The sequence below is a fragment of the Salmo salar genome, chromosome ssa09 (assembly GCF_905237065.1).
Source record: "Salmo salar chromosome ssa09, Ssal_v3.1, whole genome shotgun sequence".
Classification (NCBI taxonomy): Eukaryota; Metazoa; Chordata; class Actinopteri; order Salmoniformes; family Salmonidae; genus Salmo; species Salmo salar.
Window position 1 is genome coordinate 48,735,882 of NC_059450.1, and position 19,253 is coordinate 48,755,134.

At 42.2% G+C, this 19,253-nt stretch overlaps 1 protein-coding gene across 1 annotated transcript in view; it reads right to left on the minus strand.

Annotated features, from left to right (window-relative positions):
• Nucleotides 1-17,544, minus strand: part of LOC106611426 (presenilin-1) — a 28,413-nt gene extending 10,869 nt beyond the window's left edge. Inside the window, exons 1-6 of the mRNA XM_045724967.1 lie at nt 17,112-17,544; nt 15,917-16,006; nt 11,049-11,333; nt 7,306-7,447; nt 3,523-3,590; nt 2,894-3,114 (exon numbers count right to left, since the gene is read on the minus strand). Coding sequence (XP_045580923.1) covers nt 2,894-3,114; nt 3,523-3,590; nt 7,306-7,447; nt 11,049-11,140 — 523 coding nt within the window. The 5' untranslated portion in view covers nt 11,141-11,333; nt 15,917-16,006; nt 17,112-17,544. The remainder of the gene's footprint in view (nt 1-2,893; nt 3,115-3,522; nt 3,591-7,305; nt 7,448-11,048; nt 11,334-15,916; nt 16,007-17,111) is intronic.
• Nucleotides 17,545-19,253: the final 1,709 nt, after the last annotated feature.

The following is a 19,253-nucleotide window of genomic DNA, read 5'->3' on the forward strand; positions in this document are numbered from 1 at the left end:
AACCGTCTGAGAATTACACAAATACAGAGTAGCTAATACGAGACGAAGTCCTCACTGGAGCAAGCTAGGTCTTCAGAGACAAAACATAGTCTCCCTAGGTAAAGCCTCATGGCCAGAGAGCAGCCTCACCAAAGTGACTAGATGATAACAAAGAAGTCCAGAAACTACCTCTCTTCCAATAGAATTCTCCATTGTAGGGCCTCTGAGTTTAAACCCTTTGTGGCCTCACCAGGGGTCACTAATTACATTCAGCCGTGGGCCGATCTTTCTTTGAGCGGATGGTCGGGGGACCAAAACATAGTGATTAATAATTTGTACACACCAGATTGACCACAAGAATCCCAAACAGATACAGTATTTGACCTAAACAGAATGATTTCAAACCTTGATTGCATCCATTTGAATTCAAATTGATTTTTGATAGCACCCCTTTTGATTTGAACGAAACCTTCCATATATATTTGACCATCGTAGAAGGGTTCAGAAAGTGACTTTTTTGGACATTCGAGAGATAAAACTGCTCAAAGTTGACTCCTTTTGACCCCCCACCATACCATGAGACATCCATGTCTTCATCACTGGAAAATATAAAATGGTTGAGATTGATCAATACTGAACAAAAAAATTAAAACGCAACATGTAAAGTGTTGGTCCCATGTTTCATGAGCTGAAATAAAATATCTCAGAAAATGTTCCATACGCACAAAACACTTATTTCTCTCAAATGTTGCACACAAATTTGTTTACATCCCTGTTAGTGAGCATTTCTCCGTTTGCCAAGATAATCCAGCCACCTGACAGGTGTGGCATATCAAGAAGCTGATTAACTTCACTAGGATAGGAGGCAGCATTCTGAATTTTGGATGAAAAGCGTGCCCAAACTAAACTGCCTGCTACTCAGGCCCAGAAGCTAGGATATGCATATAAATCGGTAGATATGGATAGAAAACACTCTAAAGTTTCCAAAACTGTTAAAATTATGTCTGCGAGTATAACAGAACTCATACGGCAGGCAAAACCCCGAGACAATTCCAACCAGGAAGTGGGAAATCTGAGGTTAGTTGTTTTTTTAAGTGATTGCCTATCCAATATCCTGTGTCTGTGGGGTCAGATTGCACTTCCTAAGGCTTCCAGTAGATGTCAACAGTCTTTAGAAGTTGTTTCAGGCTTGTATTGTGAAAGGGGATCGAATAAGAGCTTTTTCAACAAGTGGTCAAGCTGAAAGACATTAGTCTGGCGCGTGGCCGTGAGCGCGACGCTCGTTCTCTTTCCTTTCTAATGACAACGGAATTGTCCGGTTGGAATATTATTGGTTTATGATTAAAAACATCCTAAAGATTGATTATATACATCGTTTGACATGTTTCTACTAACTTTAATGGAACTTTTTTGACTTTTCATCTGGACTTTGTGCCCGCGCTTTGTGCATTTTTGGATTACTGGACTAAACGCGCAAACAAAAAGGAGGTATTTGGACAAAGATGAACTTTATCGAACATTTATTGTCTAACATGGACACCTGGGTGGTGTGCTTTCACCGTAAAGCCTTTTTGAAATCGGACACAGCGGCTGGATTAACAAGATCCTTTAATCCTATGTATAACACTTGTATCTTTCATCAATGTTTATGATGAGTATTTCTGTAATTTGATGCGGCTCTCTGCAATTTCACCGGATGTTTGTTTGAGACAATGCATTTTTTAACATAACGTGCCAATTTCAAATGAGGTTTTTGGACATAAAGATTAACTTTATCGAACAAAACACACATTTATTGTCTAACATGGAGTCCTGGGAGTGTCATCCGGTGAAGATCAAAGGTTAGTGATTAATTTTAACACTATTTCTGACTTTTGTGACACCTCTCCTTCTTTGGAAAATGGCTGTATGGTTTTCTGTGGCTAGGCGCTGACCTAACACATTAGTATGCTAGCTAACTCTTTCATACGTTTTGCAAATTCGTAACATATAATACGAACTGTAATTCATAACATTGGTAATGGACATCCACAAATTAATACCATACGAAATGTAACATATCATACCAAATGTAGTGTCTCGGATTTACATACAGAATAATAGGAAATGCTCAGACCAGGTTGGCCAGGATGTCCACTCAGGCTGGTACTCACCATAGACAGATATAACAGCCAGGATGAGCCAGGCGGTCCACTCAGGAAAGCTACTCACCATAGACAGATATAACGGCCAGGATGAGCCAGGCGGTCCACTCAGGAAGGTACTCACCATAGACAGATATAACAGCCAGGATGTCCACTCAGGAAGGTACTCACCATAGACAGATATAACAGCCAGGATGAGCCAGGCGGTCCACTCAGGAAGGATGTCACCATAGACAGGTATAGCAGCCAGGATGAGCTAGGCGGTCCACTCCGGAAGGATGTGACCATAGACAGATATAGCAGCCAGGATGAGCCAGGCAGTCCACTCAGGAAAGGTATTCACCATAGACAGATATAACAGCCAGGCGGTCCACTCAGGAAAGGTACTCACCATAGACAGATATAACAGACAGGATGAGCCAGGCGGTGCACTCAGGAAGGTACTCACCATAGACAGATCTAAAAGCCAGGTTGAGCCAGGCGGTCCACCCAGGAAGGTACTCACCATAGTCAGATATAGCAGCCAGGATGAGCCAGGCGTTCCACTCAGGAAGGTACTCACCATAGACAGATAACAGCCAGGATGAGCCAGGTGGTCTACTCAGGAAAGGTACTCACCATAGACAGATATAACAGCCAGGATGAGCCAGGCGGTCTACTCAGGAAAGGTACTCACCATAGACAGATATAACAGCCAGGATGTCCACTCAGGAAGGTACTCACCATAGACAGATATAACAGCCAGGATGTCCACTCAGGAAGGTACTCACCATAGACAGATATAACAGCCAGGATGAGCCAGGCGGTCCACTCGGGAAGGTACTTGATGAAGACCAGAGCCATGAGAGCAGAGATCATGATGAGATAGGCCTGCTGCAGACGTAGAGGACCCTTCCAGTGGATACAGATCATCCCTATATCCCCGAAGTTCCACACGATCACAGACAGAGTGATCCAGTCCATCGCCACGTTGTACGTCTTGAACACTTCTCTGGGAGGACAGACCGGGGGGGGGGGATTTGTCAATTAGGGTTTATTAGACAAACATTTGTGACAAGTTACCAGGTATGGTTAATGTACAACACAACAGGATATGTACTAGACTCACACAGTTTATCAACTGATTTCCGTGATCGACGACGGATTACCGTGATCGACGACGGAATACCGTGATCGACGACGGAATACCGTGTTCTACGACGGAATACCGTGATCTACGACGGATTACCGTGATCTACGACGGAATACCGTGATCTACGACGGAATACCGTGATCTACGACGGAATACCGTGATCTACGACGGAATACCGTGATCTACGACGGAATACCGTGTTCTACGACTGATTACCGTGATCTAGACCTTTGATTGAGGAGAGAAAATAAAAAAGACTGGACTCACTTGAGGTAGATGAAAGAGAAGAAGAACAAGAGGAGGAGAAAGGAGAAGAACAGCCAGCCTTGAATCACCTGTAGGGACACAGAGATCAATATTTGGTCATTTATTAGGATGCCAATAAGCTGTTGCAAAAGCAGCAGCTACTCTTCCTGGGGTCCACACAAAACATGAAACATAATCCAGAACATTATTAGACAAGAACAGCTCAAGGACAGAACTACATATATTTTTTTTAAAGGCACATGTAGCCTACATATCAATGCAGACACACAAACTATCTAGGTCAAATAGGGGAGAGGTGTTGTGCTGCGAGGTGTTGCTTTATCTGTTTTTTGAAACCTAGGTTTGCTGTTTATTTGAGATGAGATGGTAGGAAGTTCCATGCAATAAGGGCTCTATATACTACTGTGCGTTTTCTTTAATTTGTTCTGGATGTGGGGACTATGAAAAGACCCCTGGTGGCATGTCTGATGGGATAAGTGTGTGTGTTAGAGCTGTGTGTAAATTGACTATGCAAACTATTTGGGATTTAACACTTTTCTTATAAAAAGAAGTGATGCAGTCAGTCTCTCCTCAACTCTTAGCCAAGAGAGACTGGCATGCATAGTATTTATACCAGCCCTCTGATTACAATGAAGAGCAAGATATGCCGCTCTGTTCTGGGCCAGTTGCAGTTTAACTTGGTCTTTCCTTAGAGCACTCGACCACACAACTGGGAAATAATCAAGATTAGACAAAAATAGAGCCTGCAGAACTTACTTTTTGGAGTGTGGTGTCAAAAAAGCAGAGCATCTCATTATTACGGACAGACCTCTCCCCATCTTTGCAACCATTGAATCTATATGGTTTTGACCATGACAGTTTACAATCTAAGGTAATGCCAAGTAATTTAGTCTCCTCAACTTGTTCAACAGCCACACCATTCATTACCAGATTCAGCTGAGGTATAGAACTTAACTTGTTATGGATAGGTGGCAGTATTTTCACGGCCGGATAAAAAAACGTACCCGATTTAATCTGATTATTACTCCTGCCCAGAAACTAGAATATGCATATAATTATTAGCTTTGGATAGAAAACACTCCAAAGTTTCTAAAACTGTTTGAATGGTGTCTGTGAGTATAACAGAACTCATTTGGCAGGCCAAAACCTGAGAAGATTCCAAACAGGAAGCGCCCTCTGACCATTTCTTGCCCTTCTTGATCATCTCTATCCAAAACAGGGGATCTCTGCTGTAACGTGACATTTTCTAACGCTCCCATAGGCTCTCAGAAGGCGCCAGAACGTTGAATGATGACTTTGCAGGCCATGGCTGAAAAACAGTAGCGCATTTGGTAAGTGGTCGATCTGAGAACAATGAGACTGGTGCGCGCGTGCACGAGATGACTCCATGTTTTCATTTTCAGTCTTTGAACGAAAACAACGACTCCGGGTCGGAATTTTATCGCTTTTTTACGAGAAAAATCGCATAAAAATGTATTTTAAACAGCGTTTGACATGCTTCGAAGTACGGTAATGGAATATTTTGAATTTTTTTGTCACGAAACGTGCCGGGCGCGTCACCCTTCGGATAGTGTCTTGAACGCACAACAAAACGCCGCTATTTGGATATAACTATGGATTATTTGGAACCAAACCAACATTTGTTATTGAAGTAGAAGTCCTGGGAGTGCATTCTGACGAAGAACAGCAAAGGTAATCCAATTTTTCTTATAGTAAATCTGAGTTTGGTGAGTACCAAACTTGGTGGGTGTCAAAATAGCTAGCCCGTGATGGCGAGCGATCTACTCAGAATATTGCAAAATGTGCTTTCACCGAAAAGCTATTTTAAAATCGGACACCGCGATTGCATAAAGGAGTTCTGTATCTATAATTCTTAAAATAATTATGTTTTTTGTGAACGTTTATCGTGAGTAATTTAGTAAATTCACCGGAAGTGTTCGGTGGGAATGCTAGTTCTGAACGTCACATGCTAATGTAAAAAGCTGGTTTTTGATATAAATATGAACTTGATTGAACAAAACATGCATGTATTGTATAAGAGACAGGAGGTACATTGTCATGTTTAGATAACGTCAAACTGGCTGCATACATGTTCAGCATGTCACTGTATCTGTACACACATGGAGAGGGATGAAACATACTGAGATGAGTGATACCAGTGTTGTGTTCAACAGGCACAAAGCGGAAGAAAACGGACTGAATCCAAGAAGTGAAATGTTCGTTTTCTGTAGCAAAATGTTTTACATATTGTGCCCCATTGAATATTACCCAGATAGCATTGTCAGAGCACTAAATATATATATATATATATATATATATATATATCTTACCCTGTAGCAGCGGTACTTGTATTAGAGCTGGGCAATACGGCCAAAATATTATATCACTGTATTTAAAAAACAATTGGACAGTATGACGGTATTTTTAGTTTTTGAATAATAAAAAAGTTATACATTTGCTTTATGAGTAGTGAGTGATCCCAGGGTGCTTTATGAGTAGTGAGTGATCCCAGGGTGCTTTATGAGTAGTGAGTGATCCCAGGGTGCTTTATGAGTAGTGAGTGATCCCAGGGTGCTTTATGAGTAGTGAGTGATCCCAGGGTGCTTTATGGGGAGTGAGTGATCCTAGGGTGGCAACACAAACATTCTAAGTGATTTCAATGAGTCTTTCTCCATTCTGATTAGTTGAAATTGAATTGAACAGTATTAACCAAAACAAATTTCTGCACTTTTATAATTTCTGCATTTCCTGCACTCAATTGCAGTGGTGGAAAAAGTACCCAATTTTCATACTTGAGTAAAAGTAAAGATATATTAATAGAAAATTACTCAAGTAAAAGTGAAAGTATGAATAATTTCAAATTCCTTATATTAAAGCAAACCAGATGGCACAACTTTCTTGCTTTTTCAATTTACGGATAGCAAGGGGCACAGTACAACACTCAGACATCATTTACAAACGAAGCATTTGTGTTTAGTGAGTTTAGAGGCAGTAGATGACCAGGGATGTTCTCTGTTTAGTGAGTTCTCCAGATCAGAGGCAGTAGGGACGACCAGGGATGTTCTCTGTTTAGTGAGTCCTCCAGACCAGAGGCAGTAGGGATGACCAGGGATGTTCTCTGTTTAGCGAGTCCCCCAGATCAGAGGCAGTCGATGACCAGGGATGTTCTCTTGACAAGTGCGTGAATTAGACCATTTTCCGGTCCTGCTAAGCATTCAAAATGTAACGGCATTAGCGGCATCTCTTACCCTGTAGCAGCGGTACTTGTATAGCAGCATCTATTACCCTGTAGCAGCGGTACTTGTATAGCAGCATCTCTTACCCTGTAGCAGCGGTACTTGTATAGCAGCATCTCTTACCCTGTAGCAGCGGTACTTGTATAGCAGCATCTCTTACCCTGTAGCAGCGGTACTTGTATAGCAGCATCTCTTACCCTGTAGCAGCGGTACTTGTATAATAGCATCTCTTACCCTATAGCAGCAGTACTTGTATAATAGCTTCTCTTACCCTGTAGCAGCAGTACTTGTATAATAGCATCTCTTACCCTGTAGCAGCGGTACTTGTATAATAGCATCTCTTACCCTGTAGCAGCGGTACTTGTATAATAGCATCTCTTACCCTGTAGCAGCGGTACTTGTATAATAGCTTCTCTTACCCTGTAGCAGCGGTACTTGTATAGTATGATCTCCTACCCTGTAGCAGCGGTACTTGTATAGCGGCATCTCTTACCCTGTAGCAGTGGTACTTGTATAGTAGTGGTACTTGTATAATAGCATCTCTTACCCTGTAGCAGCGGTACTTGTATAGCAGCACCAGCACCATGGTCATGACTATGATGACACTGATCATGATGGCGGCGTTGAGGACTGAGTTGAGTGCTCGCTGCCCTATTGTGTCTGTGTCCTCTGGGAACGGGGTGTAGATCCTAGACGAGACATTAGACAATACAGGTAACTATCACGATCCTGGACAATTCGTAATATATGTCAGACAACTACAGTGCCTTCAGAAAGTATTCAAACCCAAAATGTTTGTTTTGTTACAACCTGAATTTATACCTAGGCAGACGAGGCGCGCACCTCTACGGCGTAGGCAGACGAGGCGCGCACCTCTACGGCGTAGGCAGACGAGGCGCGCACCTCTACGGCGTAGGCAGACGAGGCGCGCACCTCTACGGCGTAGGCAGACGAGGCGCGCACCTCTACGGCGTAGGCAGACGAGGCGCGCACCTATATGACGTAGGTAGACGAGGTCCACACCTATATACCGTAGGTAGACGAGGTACATACTTCCAACAACTAAACAAGTTCAAGTCCAGCAGTCATTTGAATAGGTAAGAAAATGTAAGCGAGACAACGCAAAAGGCGAAGTCCATTAAACAGCAAGATAATTGAATTCATTGCCTTTGACAATCAACCGTTCTCTGTCGTGGATGATGTTGGCTTTCGCCGACTGGCCGAGCACCTCGAGCCCCGGTACACACTACCAAGCAAGGCGCTATTTTTCACGTTGCCCTACCAGAGTTACATAGTATTGTTGAAACACATCCATGAGCTACTTGCTATAGCTATTCGCTTCCCGACTGACATTTGGACCGGCGATGTCAGCCCCATGAGCATGCCGAGTCTGACAGCACAGTGGGTCGACGAGGATTTCATACTGAGGAAAGCCGTATTCCCTGCTCAAGAATGTGCTGGTTCTTATATCGCTGCTGCCATTTCAAATGGCATTTGAGAACATGAACACACTCCTAGCGCCAGTCGAACTACTGACTCGAGAAATAAGCTAATCAACCACGGACGTGATATCCTCTGTCATGGCATTGAAACGCCTACTCGACAAAACTGCCCACACCGACCGTGGGGTTAAAACTTACCAAAGTACTCTACTAGAGGCTGTGAACAAGCGAGCCGGTGGTATTCTCTCTGAGCCTCTTTACTGTGTCGCCACCATGCTCGATGCTAGGTACAAGGACCGCTACTTCGACGCTGACAAGATACAGGGTTTACGTGAAATGTTACAGACACAGGATGGAAACAGTGACAGTGCGCACCGAGGAAGAGGCGCCACGGACAGACAGAGCTGAAACTTCACTGCTTGACATGTATGATGAAATCCTGGTTGAGAATGAAACGACTGAACAACGAAACAGCACAGCAAGTAAGTGAAATAAATAGGTTTTGATGATGTTTTACTGGGACATACGTAAATACCAACAAAATAACTTTTTGGTCAGTGTGGTGTGTAACCTGTATTTAACTTGGCAAGTCAGTTAAGAACAAATATATATATATTTTTTTACAATGAGGGCCTACCCCGGACGACGCTGGGCCAATTGTGCACCGCCGTATGGGACTCCTAATCATGGCCCGATGTTATACAGCCTGAATCGAGATGCAGTGCCTTAGACCGCTGCGTCCATGTGGGTGTGTGTTTGTGTGTGTTTTAACTATTTAACTGTACTAGAATGCTTAAAACGGCCACTAAAATTTCAAACAAACATCAACATCGTTTTTGGGGGCAAGGAAAATATTGGATATCGGCCAGAAATGACATACCGGTGCATCCCTAGTGTTTAACATGTTTCAATGACTACCTCATCTCTGTACCCCACACATACAGATAATTGTAAGGTCCCTCAGTCGAGCAGTGAATTTCAAACACAGATTCAACCACTAAGACCAGGGAGGTTTTCCAATGCCTTGCAAAGAAGGGCACCTATTGGTAGATAGGGTAAAAAAAATTAAAAAAAAGACATCGAATATCCCTTTGAGCATGGTGAAGTTATTAATTACACTTTGGATGGTGTATCAAAACATCAAGTCACTACAAAGATACAGGTGTCCTTCCTAACTCAGTTGCCAGAGAGGAAGGAAACCGCTCAGGGATTTCACCATGAGGCCAATGGTGACTTTAAAACAGTTATAGAGTTTAATGTCTGTGATAGGAGAAAACTGAGGATGGACTAACAACATTGTAGTTACTCCACAATTCTAACCTAAATGACAGAGTGAAAAGAAGTCTGTACAGAATAAAAATATCACAAAACATGCATCCTGTTTGCAACGAGGCATTAAAGTAATACTGCCAAAAATGTGGCAAAGCAATTCACTTTTTGTCCTGAATACAAAGAGTTGGATTTGATTTGCCCCAAACATAACACATTGACTTAAAATCTATGGCAAAACTTGAAAATGGCTGTCTAGCAATGTTCAACAACCAATTTGACAGAGCTTGAAGAATGTTGAAAATAATAAATAAAATGGGCAAATATTGTACAATCCAGGTGTGGAAAGCTCTTAGAGACTTACCCAGAAAGACTCAACTGTAATCGCTGGCGCTGCCAATGGTGAATCCAACATGTATTGACTCAGGGGTGGGAATACTTAAAAAGAAACTAAATGGAGCTAAGCACAGGAAATATATATTTCTGTATTTCTTTTTCAATAAATGTGAAGAGAGAGAAAAAAAAGAGAAAAACATGTTTTTTCACTTTGTCATTATAGGTTATTAGATGGGTGAGTTTTTTTTTTCTTTTTCGTATTTAATACATTTTGAATTCAAGCTGTAAAAACTAAATTTGCCTGAAAACCCACCTCTTTAAGGAATACCTGGGATAGGATATAGTAATCCTTCTAACCCCCCCAAAAAAGATATAGATGTACCATTGTAAAGTGGTTGTTCCACTGGATATCATAAGGTGAATGCACCAATTTGTAAGTCGCTCTGGATAAGAGCGTCTGCTAAATGACGTAAATGTAAAAACTAAATGTGGAATAAGTAAAGGGGCATTAATAGTTTCTGAAGGCACTGTATCATGATCCCAGACAACACAATAGATAACATTATTACAACATCAGACAACTATCAGAAATACTCAGAGTATCCTATTCTGAATCCATACAAACCGTCCCTTTACTTTGCATTATTATCTAGTCTGTGTTTCTGCTGTTTGACCTACAGCCTACAGGTAAACACACTGAACAAAATGGGCCTTTTGTTATTAGGTCAACCACATAGTTCTGCCAGTGGCCCAGTTAGATCTGTAATGATGACCCATCAACATATTATGTGTTATCTTATCACCATCTAGTGGTTCTCGCTGATCAACTTCACCCAAAGTCAAAAAACAAGTCACTCCTTGTTTTATATTCTGCAATCCTGAGACCATCTGTAGCCGTGGTTACAACAACCCTCTCTCCCGTTCAATCTGTAGCCGTGGTTCCAACAACCCTCTCTCTCTCCCCCGTTCAATCTGTAGCCGTGGTTCCAACAACCCTCTCTCTCTCTCCCGTTCAATCTGTAGCCGTGGTTACAACACTCTCTCTCTCGTTCAATCTGTAGCCGTGGTTACAACAACCCTCTCTCTCTCCCGTTCAATCTGTAGCCGTGGTTACAACATCTCTCCCTCTCTCTCCCTCTCTCTCTCTCTCCCTCTCTCCCTCTCCCTCCCTCTCCCTCCCTCTCCTCCATCTCCTTAACCCAGAACATCACCAGTACGTTGTCATAACGTCGCCAGCACTCACAGCCTCTGTCCGTCGTTCTGGGTGTAGAAGCTGACGGACTTGATGGTTGCCACAATGACCACCATGCAGAGAGTGACGGGGACGAACAGCATGATGACGTGTTTGGCCCCGTACTTCAGTGTCAACTCTTCATCCTCGTCCTCCTCGCTCTCTACCACCTGGGGGGAGCGTTGCGGGGGGGCTGTGACGGGGGGGCTGTCCGTTCTGCTCCGCCCTGCCCACACCTCTGGCCCGTACCCTCAGCTCGGTGGGCTGGTTCTGGGTTGGCACTGGAGCATCAGTCGCCTGGAGGAAAAACAGAGGGTGACATATTTGGCAGGGGACAGGGGAAATGCACATTGATCAATATTTCTGTAAATGTTTCTGTTCACAACCGTGGGGACAGTCAGCATACAGCATCACATGGCTGATATCATTTAGCCTGGTCCCAGATCTGTTTGTGCCGTCTTGCCAACTAAAATGAAAACCATAGGGGACCAGGCTACACATCATTCACTGAGTCAACCAAAACCCTCCCATTTATGAGGTAGGATGTCACCAGAGGTGACAGTAACTCCAGTAATAACAACAACATTACTGTGTCACACTTCAAATCAAATCAAATGTATTTGTCACATACACATGGTTAGCAGGTGTTAATGCGAGTGTAGCGAAATGCTTGATGCTTCTAGTTCCGACCATGCAGTAATATCTAACAAGTAATCTAACCTAACAATTTCACAACAACTACCTTATACACACACACACAAGTGTAAAGGAATGAATACGAATATGTACATAAAAATATATGAATGAGTGATGGCCGTGCGGCATAGGCAAGATGCAGTAGATGGTATAGAGTACAGTATATACATATGAGATGAGTAATGTAGGTTATGAAAACATTATATAAAGTGGCATTGTTTAAAGTGGCTAGAGATACATTTAATTACATCAAGATGGCAAGATGCAAGATGCAGTAGATGGTATAGAGTACAGTATATACATATGAGATAAATAATGTAGGTTATGTAAAAATTATATAATATAAAGTGGCTAGTGATAAATTGTTTACATCAATTTTTCCATTATTAAAGTGGCTTGAGTTGAGTCAGTATGTTGGCAGCAGCCTCTCTGTGTTAGTGATGGCTGTTTAACAGTCTGATGGCCTTGAGATAGAAGCTGTTTATCAGTCTCTCGGTCCCCACTTTGATGCACCTGTACTGACCTCGCCTTCTGGATGGTAGCAGAGTGAACAGGCAGTGACATCGGGTGGTGTAGGTGTCCTGGAGGGCAGGTAGTTTGCCCCCGGTGATGCGTTGTGCAGACCTCACTACCCTCTGGAGAGGCTTACGGTTATGGGCGGAGCAGTTGCCGTACCAGACGGTGATACAGCCCAACAGGATGCTCTTGTGCATCTGTAAAAGTTTGAGTGTTTTTGGGGACAAGCAGAATATCTTCAGCCTCCTGAGGTTGAAGAGGCGCTGCTGCACCTTCTTCACCACGCTGTCTGTGTGGGTGGATCATTTCAGTTTGTCCTTGAGGTGTATGCCGAGGAACTTAAAACTCTCCACCCTCTCCACTACTGTCCCGTCAATGTAGATAGGGGGCTGCTCCCTCTGCTGTTTCCTGAAGTCCACGATAATCTCCTTTGTTTTGATGACGTTGAGTGAGAGGTTGTTTTCCTGACACCACACTCCGAGGGCCCTCACCTCCTCCCTGTAGGCCGTCTCGTCGTTGTTGGTAATCAAGCCTACTACTGTTGTGTCGTCTGCAAACTTGATGATTGAGTTGGAGGCGTGCATGGCCACGCAGTCGTGGGTGAACAGGGAGTACAGGAGAGGGCTGAGAACGCACACTTGTGGGGCCCCAGTGTTGAGGATCAGCGGGGTGGAGATGTTGTTACCTACCCTCACCACCTGGGGGCGGCCTGTCAGAAAGTCCAGGACCCAGCTGCACAGGGCGGGTCTCAAGCTTAATGACGAGTTTGGAGGGTACTATGGTGTTAAATGCTGAGCTGTAGTCGATGAACAGCATTCTTACATAGGTATTCCTCTTGTCCAGATGGGTTAGGGCAGTGTGCAGTGCGATGGCGATTGCATCGTCTGTGGACCTATTGGGTCGGTAAGCAAATTGGAGTGGGTCTAGGGTGTCAGGTAGGGTGGAGGTGATATGGTCCTTGACTAGTCTCTCAAAGCACTTCATGATGACGGAAGTGAGTGCTACAGGGCGGTAGTCATTTAGCTCAGTTACCTTAGCTTTCTTGGGAACAGGAACAATGGTGGCCCTCTTGAAGCATGTGGGGATAGCAGACTGGGATAAGGATTGACTGATTCTCAGGCCAACCACGTTTGTGTATCCAGAGCCACGTCGTATGGCCTGGAACTCAGCGCTCTATTGTCCCTCTAATCACTTCATGATTTAATTTGAAAAATCTGAATGATGAGGACCTTTGGTGATGGGAGTTATACCTCCCATTCAGAAAAGGACACAGGAAAGCCCAGAACCCAATAATCATGAATAAAAAAAAAAATGTAACCAATTCCGAAAAGACAAATCGGTCCGATTCAAGTGAGGGAAGTAGCAGAAAATCCAATTGTTTTGCTACTTTATTAAACCGTAGCCATCTCACACAGACAGGCACAGAGGACAGACAGGTACAGAGGACAGACAGGTACAGAGGACAGACGGGCACAGAGGACAGACAGGCACAGAGGACAGACAGGCACAGAGGACAGACAGGCACAGAGGACAGACAGGCAGACGAGGCCGTGCGGTGTGCGTGAATGTGTGATTTAAGACACGGGAGGCTCAGAGCAATGGAGCAGGCACGGAAGGAGACCGCAACCACTTCTCTTACGCTAGACTAACTTCTTGCTAAGTATTTCATCATCCCATCTGATTACATAGTACCCGTCTTGACTGCATCAAAATGAGAGAAGCAAGCTAGCTAACTAGGCTAATTGAGGCTAGCCATAACGTTACTGCGCTTCTCACCGTCCTACAGTTAGTTACACATAACAACATTAATATTCTAGTCTGAATAGCAGCCTTTAGGTCGCTGTAGCCTCTCTCATTTTAAATTCTTTTAAAATTCTTTTAAATTCTGTCATTTTAATTCCATCTTCCTTTGATTAGATATCCCCCTAACTTGCTTTCCACACCAGGGGCGAAAATCTGATATCAACTTTGGAGGGGACAATTACATTAAATTTTCTAAAGAGAAATTCCTGAGGGGGACACCAAAAGTAGTGCTGTAACACATAGCCTACGTTTAATATGGTAAATGTATATTGAGGAACCAAAGAAATAAGGTGTTTGCCGTACTCCTAAGTACCGGTACCCAAAACTACACAACTAATCACAACAGCAATATCATTGCCTTTAACAAATCTTAGTTCAGTCACCAGTTTAAGTTGAGAGTGGGGGTATCCATGGCATTTTCCAATTATGTTCCTATTTTACAAGTTAAAAAAATGGAGAACCTTTCATAATGTTGCCAAACGAAGACTCAACAAACTTACCTGAGACTCCCTGTCTCTGCCAGTCTGTCCCTGCATATCTGTCCCCAACTCTGCTGTCTGTTTGCCATCTGTTGCCTGCTCTGCCTAATGACATCATTGTGAAACATTTCCATTAGAATTTCATTTCTTTCTTATGAACATTTTATCAACTAGTCTGAGATATTAGGCTACTAGGGTTCTTACTTTATGTTTTGGTGTACTGAAAAATACTCTGATGTCCATCTTTTTTCTGCCATTTTTCTACCTGGTTGGCTACACACACACAGTATGTAGGTTATTTACAGTAGGAGATGGGCTTCTATCATCTTATCTTCTATCATTCTATATGGGCTTCGATCTAAAAAGTAGCTATCAAATGTGAAACGGATTGCAGTGACAAGAGTTGACAGCTGTATGAGTTCACCATTTACACAACATATGCTGCAACCTTTTGTAATTTTAATAGTTTGTTTCATATTGGCTGGCTTCTAACAATAGCTGAATTTGCAAAGCTAGCGAGCACCAATTCAGTGGTGTTTGCTATAATCTTTGCTACCCGGGTTAAATAAAGGTGAAATAAAATATATAAATAAAAGTTCCCTTGCGACAATTTAGCTTTTGCAACGAGACCATTAAATATATTTAAAACAATGGTAGAAGAGAGTGTAGTTCTGTTCAGTTTATCGCTAACCTTATCACAGGGACTTTGAAGCACTAACTTACATGCATGCTGATCTTGGAATAAATTGACGATAGCAAAGATTCCATCTTTGACGACGCCACATAAATGGAATAGGTACTAGCTAGCTTAATAGTTAATATTTGCGCGCTAGCTCTGCATATTCAGCTAGTGTGTGTGCGCGATTGACTGGATTAACCTCACGTCAGTTACATGCATTGAGTGCCTTTCAGACAGTAGATATGACCTCTACGTTACCTAGCAAGCTAAGGAACTGGCAGTGGATCAAACCATTGTGAGGCAAAGGGTGGGGGGGGGTCGCAATCTTTTGAAACTTAAAAACGCGCTATTAAGTGTCTATAATCAGCACAATTGCTTTCATTGCGTATTATTAATATTATTTAAATTACATAGTTATGTTTCAGTGATATATTGGGGGAGACAATCATATTTTTCCCAGGATGGGGGGGGGGGTCGTGTTCCCCCCGTCCCCCCCGGGATTTCCGCCCCTGTTCCACACAAGCGGAAAAGCAACGCATTTGCCTCTTTCAGCTGACCCACTAAAGTGAGACTTTAGTTCTGGGTTAACCCGAGATGACAACACCACCAAAGTTGGCCACAAGCTACAAGAGAGAACACATAATAGACGAGAATTATTTCTCATAATTAAAAAAATAAAAATAAATAAATCACAGTAAATAACTCACCATATTGTTCTCGACATCCTCCACATTGTTGGCCATGGTTGTAAGAGCAGACTCCTGCCCTCACCTACAAATCAAGTTGTCCTGTCCTGCCTTGAATAATAGAATCACTGTTTTAATACACGGCATATATCGGTGGTATAAAGCATACAAATCATTTGACAGCATATGAAAATCAACAGCCAGGAGGCACACTTCAACATGGATATCATAAGGTGAATGCACCAATTTGTTAGTCGCTCTGGATAAGAGCGTCTGCTAAATGACGTAAATGTAAACATAACTGTTTAGTGTTGACATTTGTGGTTATGATTACTTGATTCCAATCATTAACTTTTGAGTTAATCCAGCAGACAGTTCCTCCTGTCACTAAACTAGGTAGTTAACTAGTCTGGCCTGGGTGTTTGCTACCCTATTCATAGACGCTAACTGCTTCAGCACCTATTGACTTTAGTATTGTGAGGAGTGCCTGGGGAATGTCATTGCCAGAGAGGGGAATTGTGGGGGTCCCTGGGGTTTGGGGAGAAGAGGCCCCTCTGTATGGGGTATATGCATGACTTGTGGTGCGGTTTTGTGAACATAAGAAACATCTTTCATATCAGTAATAAATCATTATCCAAAAAAACAAAAAGGGTTAAACTACTACACACCTTTTTATATAGTTAGTGTTCTTACACGTACTTTTTACAGCGCTTGTTTAGTGAAGACAGGTGCAAGACATAGGCGGCCACCTGTACCAACTAGTTATCTAGCATGTTCCCAACAGCATAACGGACCTGTGCAAAACTTCTACAGTAAGTGTATTTTTTTGTTTTTCCTGTGAAAGATATCTTTCTCGCTGATATGAAAGGGGGCATATCTGCACATGTTTCGATAAGCGTTTAGCAGGCTATGATTGACGTTTCTAAAAAATGTTAAAAACACTGTGTCGGAATTGTAGTAAACAAAGAAGGATTTTTTTTTTCAAGAACTACGTTAAGCTAGTTAGCGAATTAATAATAATTCATAAATTATTGCTACAATATACAATGGCTATATTGACCACAGAGCCTAGATATGGCACACAAAAGACGCGAGAACTAATAACCAAAGCAAGAAGCTAACGTTAATTTACTAATTCAGGTTGGCTGGTTTGGTTAGTTTACTAGCTAGATAACCAATGTGTATGGTTGAGAGATGGTAGTTGTCCGATACTTACCTACTATCACCAGGCGATGCTTCTGACTATGATAACAACATTACAGGAAAGTTTGAAAGTCTGGCTTAATTAAAACCCGGCAATTGGCACTCTTCCTTGTTGTTCCTTTCTAGTTTCAAGCATAGAGAAAATATTCCTATATAGTTCCTATTATGGCGTCTGTGAGCGCACGGGCAGCGCCATTGAGGCCATCTCCATTTTGAAGTAGTAAATGTTCTTCTTCACGATTGGCTGATCCTGCCCTGGCATGACTCCAACAGAGTCACCAGGAGGGTTCAGCCAATGAAGTCCCACCAAGTTGACTATATTAAAATGGTGAAAGCCCTCAATGCAGCTGCCCATACTAATTCGGCCTTTGGTCCATTAGAGCCTCTATCTATTCTCTATGATTTTCAAGAGGCCATCCGGCTACTGTACTTCCTCTCCCGTCCACAGGGTAAGTGTTTAAACGGGTTCATTGGGACATCCACACACTCAACCCTGCCTGAACCATTATAAATGTAAACAGCAATGGGGGGTAGGGACGGCCAAAAGGTCCACTATCACAGCACTTGGTGTGCATTTAGAATCGAAACGTTTTGTTGTACTGCAATTTCTCGGTAGCATTGTTTGTAGCAAGTTGTCATCACCCTACACGTTTTCACTAAATATATCTTTTGTAACGAAATACCTGATAAAACCACACCGACACAGCCATACACGCCCCCTTCTCACGTTGTTAGTTATAATTCCGGTTTCAAGAAGTAATTTCCGCTTTCTCTTTTATTTATTTTTTATTTTATTACCAACAAATCAATACAGGAAGTACACTAGGGAACACAAGTATATATGGATAATATACAATGGACAATTGAGCTAGGGGGTAAAATATCACATTACACAAGGACCTGAAGGGACATGCATACACTTATAATTCTAACAGCTTTTTTGTTAGTAGAGTATTTAATTGTCTTAAAATACAGTTCAATTTCTTTTTGTAGTGTAAGAAAATGTTGTTGTTTTTGTTTGTAAATTTACATTTGTGAATATGAAATTTGACCAAAAGAACAATGAAGTTAATTCCATTAAAATGTTTCAACTTATTTCTATCGTAGGTAAAGAATCCAAGCAGTACATATCTCCATAATAGCGTACAATCGTCATAAATGTGTTCAATTATAAATCTACTGATGTCTTGCCACTGTTTTCTTACATGAATACAATGCCCAAAAAAGATGTAACACTGTTTCTGTGTGGTCATTACAAAAGGAGCAATTTGAGTTTATGTTTTCCTTAAACTTCACCATAGCAACACCCACCTGTAGCACGCGCTCCAGCAGGTATATCTCTCTGGTCACCCCTAAAGCCAATTCCTCCTTCGGCCGCCTCTCCTTCCAGTTCTCTGCTGCCAATGACTGGAACGAACTACAAAAATCTCTGAAACTGGAAACACTTATCTCCCTCACTAGCTTTAAGCACCAGTTGTCAGAGCAGCTCACAGATCACTGCACCTGTACATAGCCCATCTATAATTTAGCCCAAACAACTACCTCTTCCCCTACTGTATTTATTTATTTATTTATTTTGCTCCTTTGCACCCCATTATTTATATTTCTACTTTGCACTTTCTTCCACTGCAAATTTACCATTCCTTTGTTTTACTTGCTATATTGGATTTACTTTGCCACCATGGCCTTTTTTGCCTTTACCTCCCTTATCTCACCTCATTTGCTCACATTGTATATAGACTTATTTTTCTACCGTATTATTGACTGTATGTTTGTTTTACTCCATGTGTAACTCTGTTGTTGTATGTGTCGAACTGCTTTGCTTTATCTTGGCCAGGTCGCAATTGTAAATGAGAACTTGTTCTCAACTTGCCTACCTGGTTAAATAAAGATGAAATAAAAACTTCTTCATATGGTGGTTGGCAGGATAATATTTATGAATAATTTTAAAGGAAACTTCCTTAATTTTGTTAACAAGTAGGTATGTGTGTGGCAACATACAAACTTTTTACCAACAGATATTATCAATAAATCCGTTCCAATAAGGCATGACATAAGGTATAGATACAACATCCTGTTGAAACAAGGTTCGTATCGCTCTGTTGTTGAATGGACCAAAAGAGAAACAAATCATACCTACTGATGAGTCAACAGG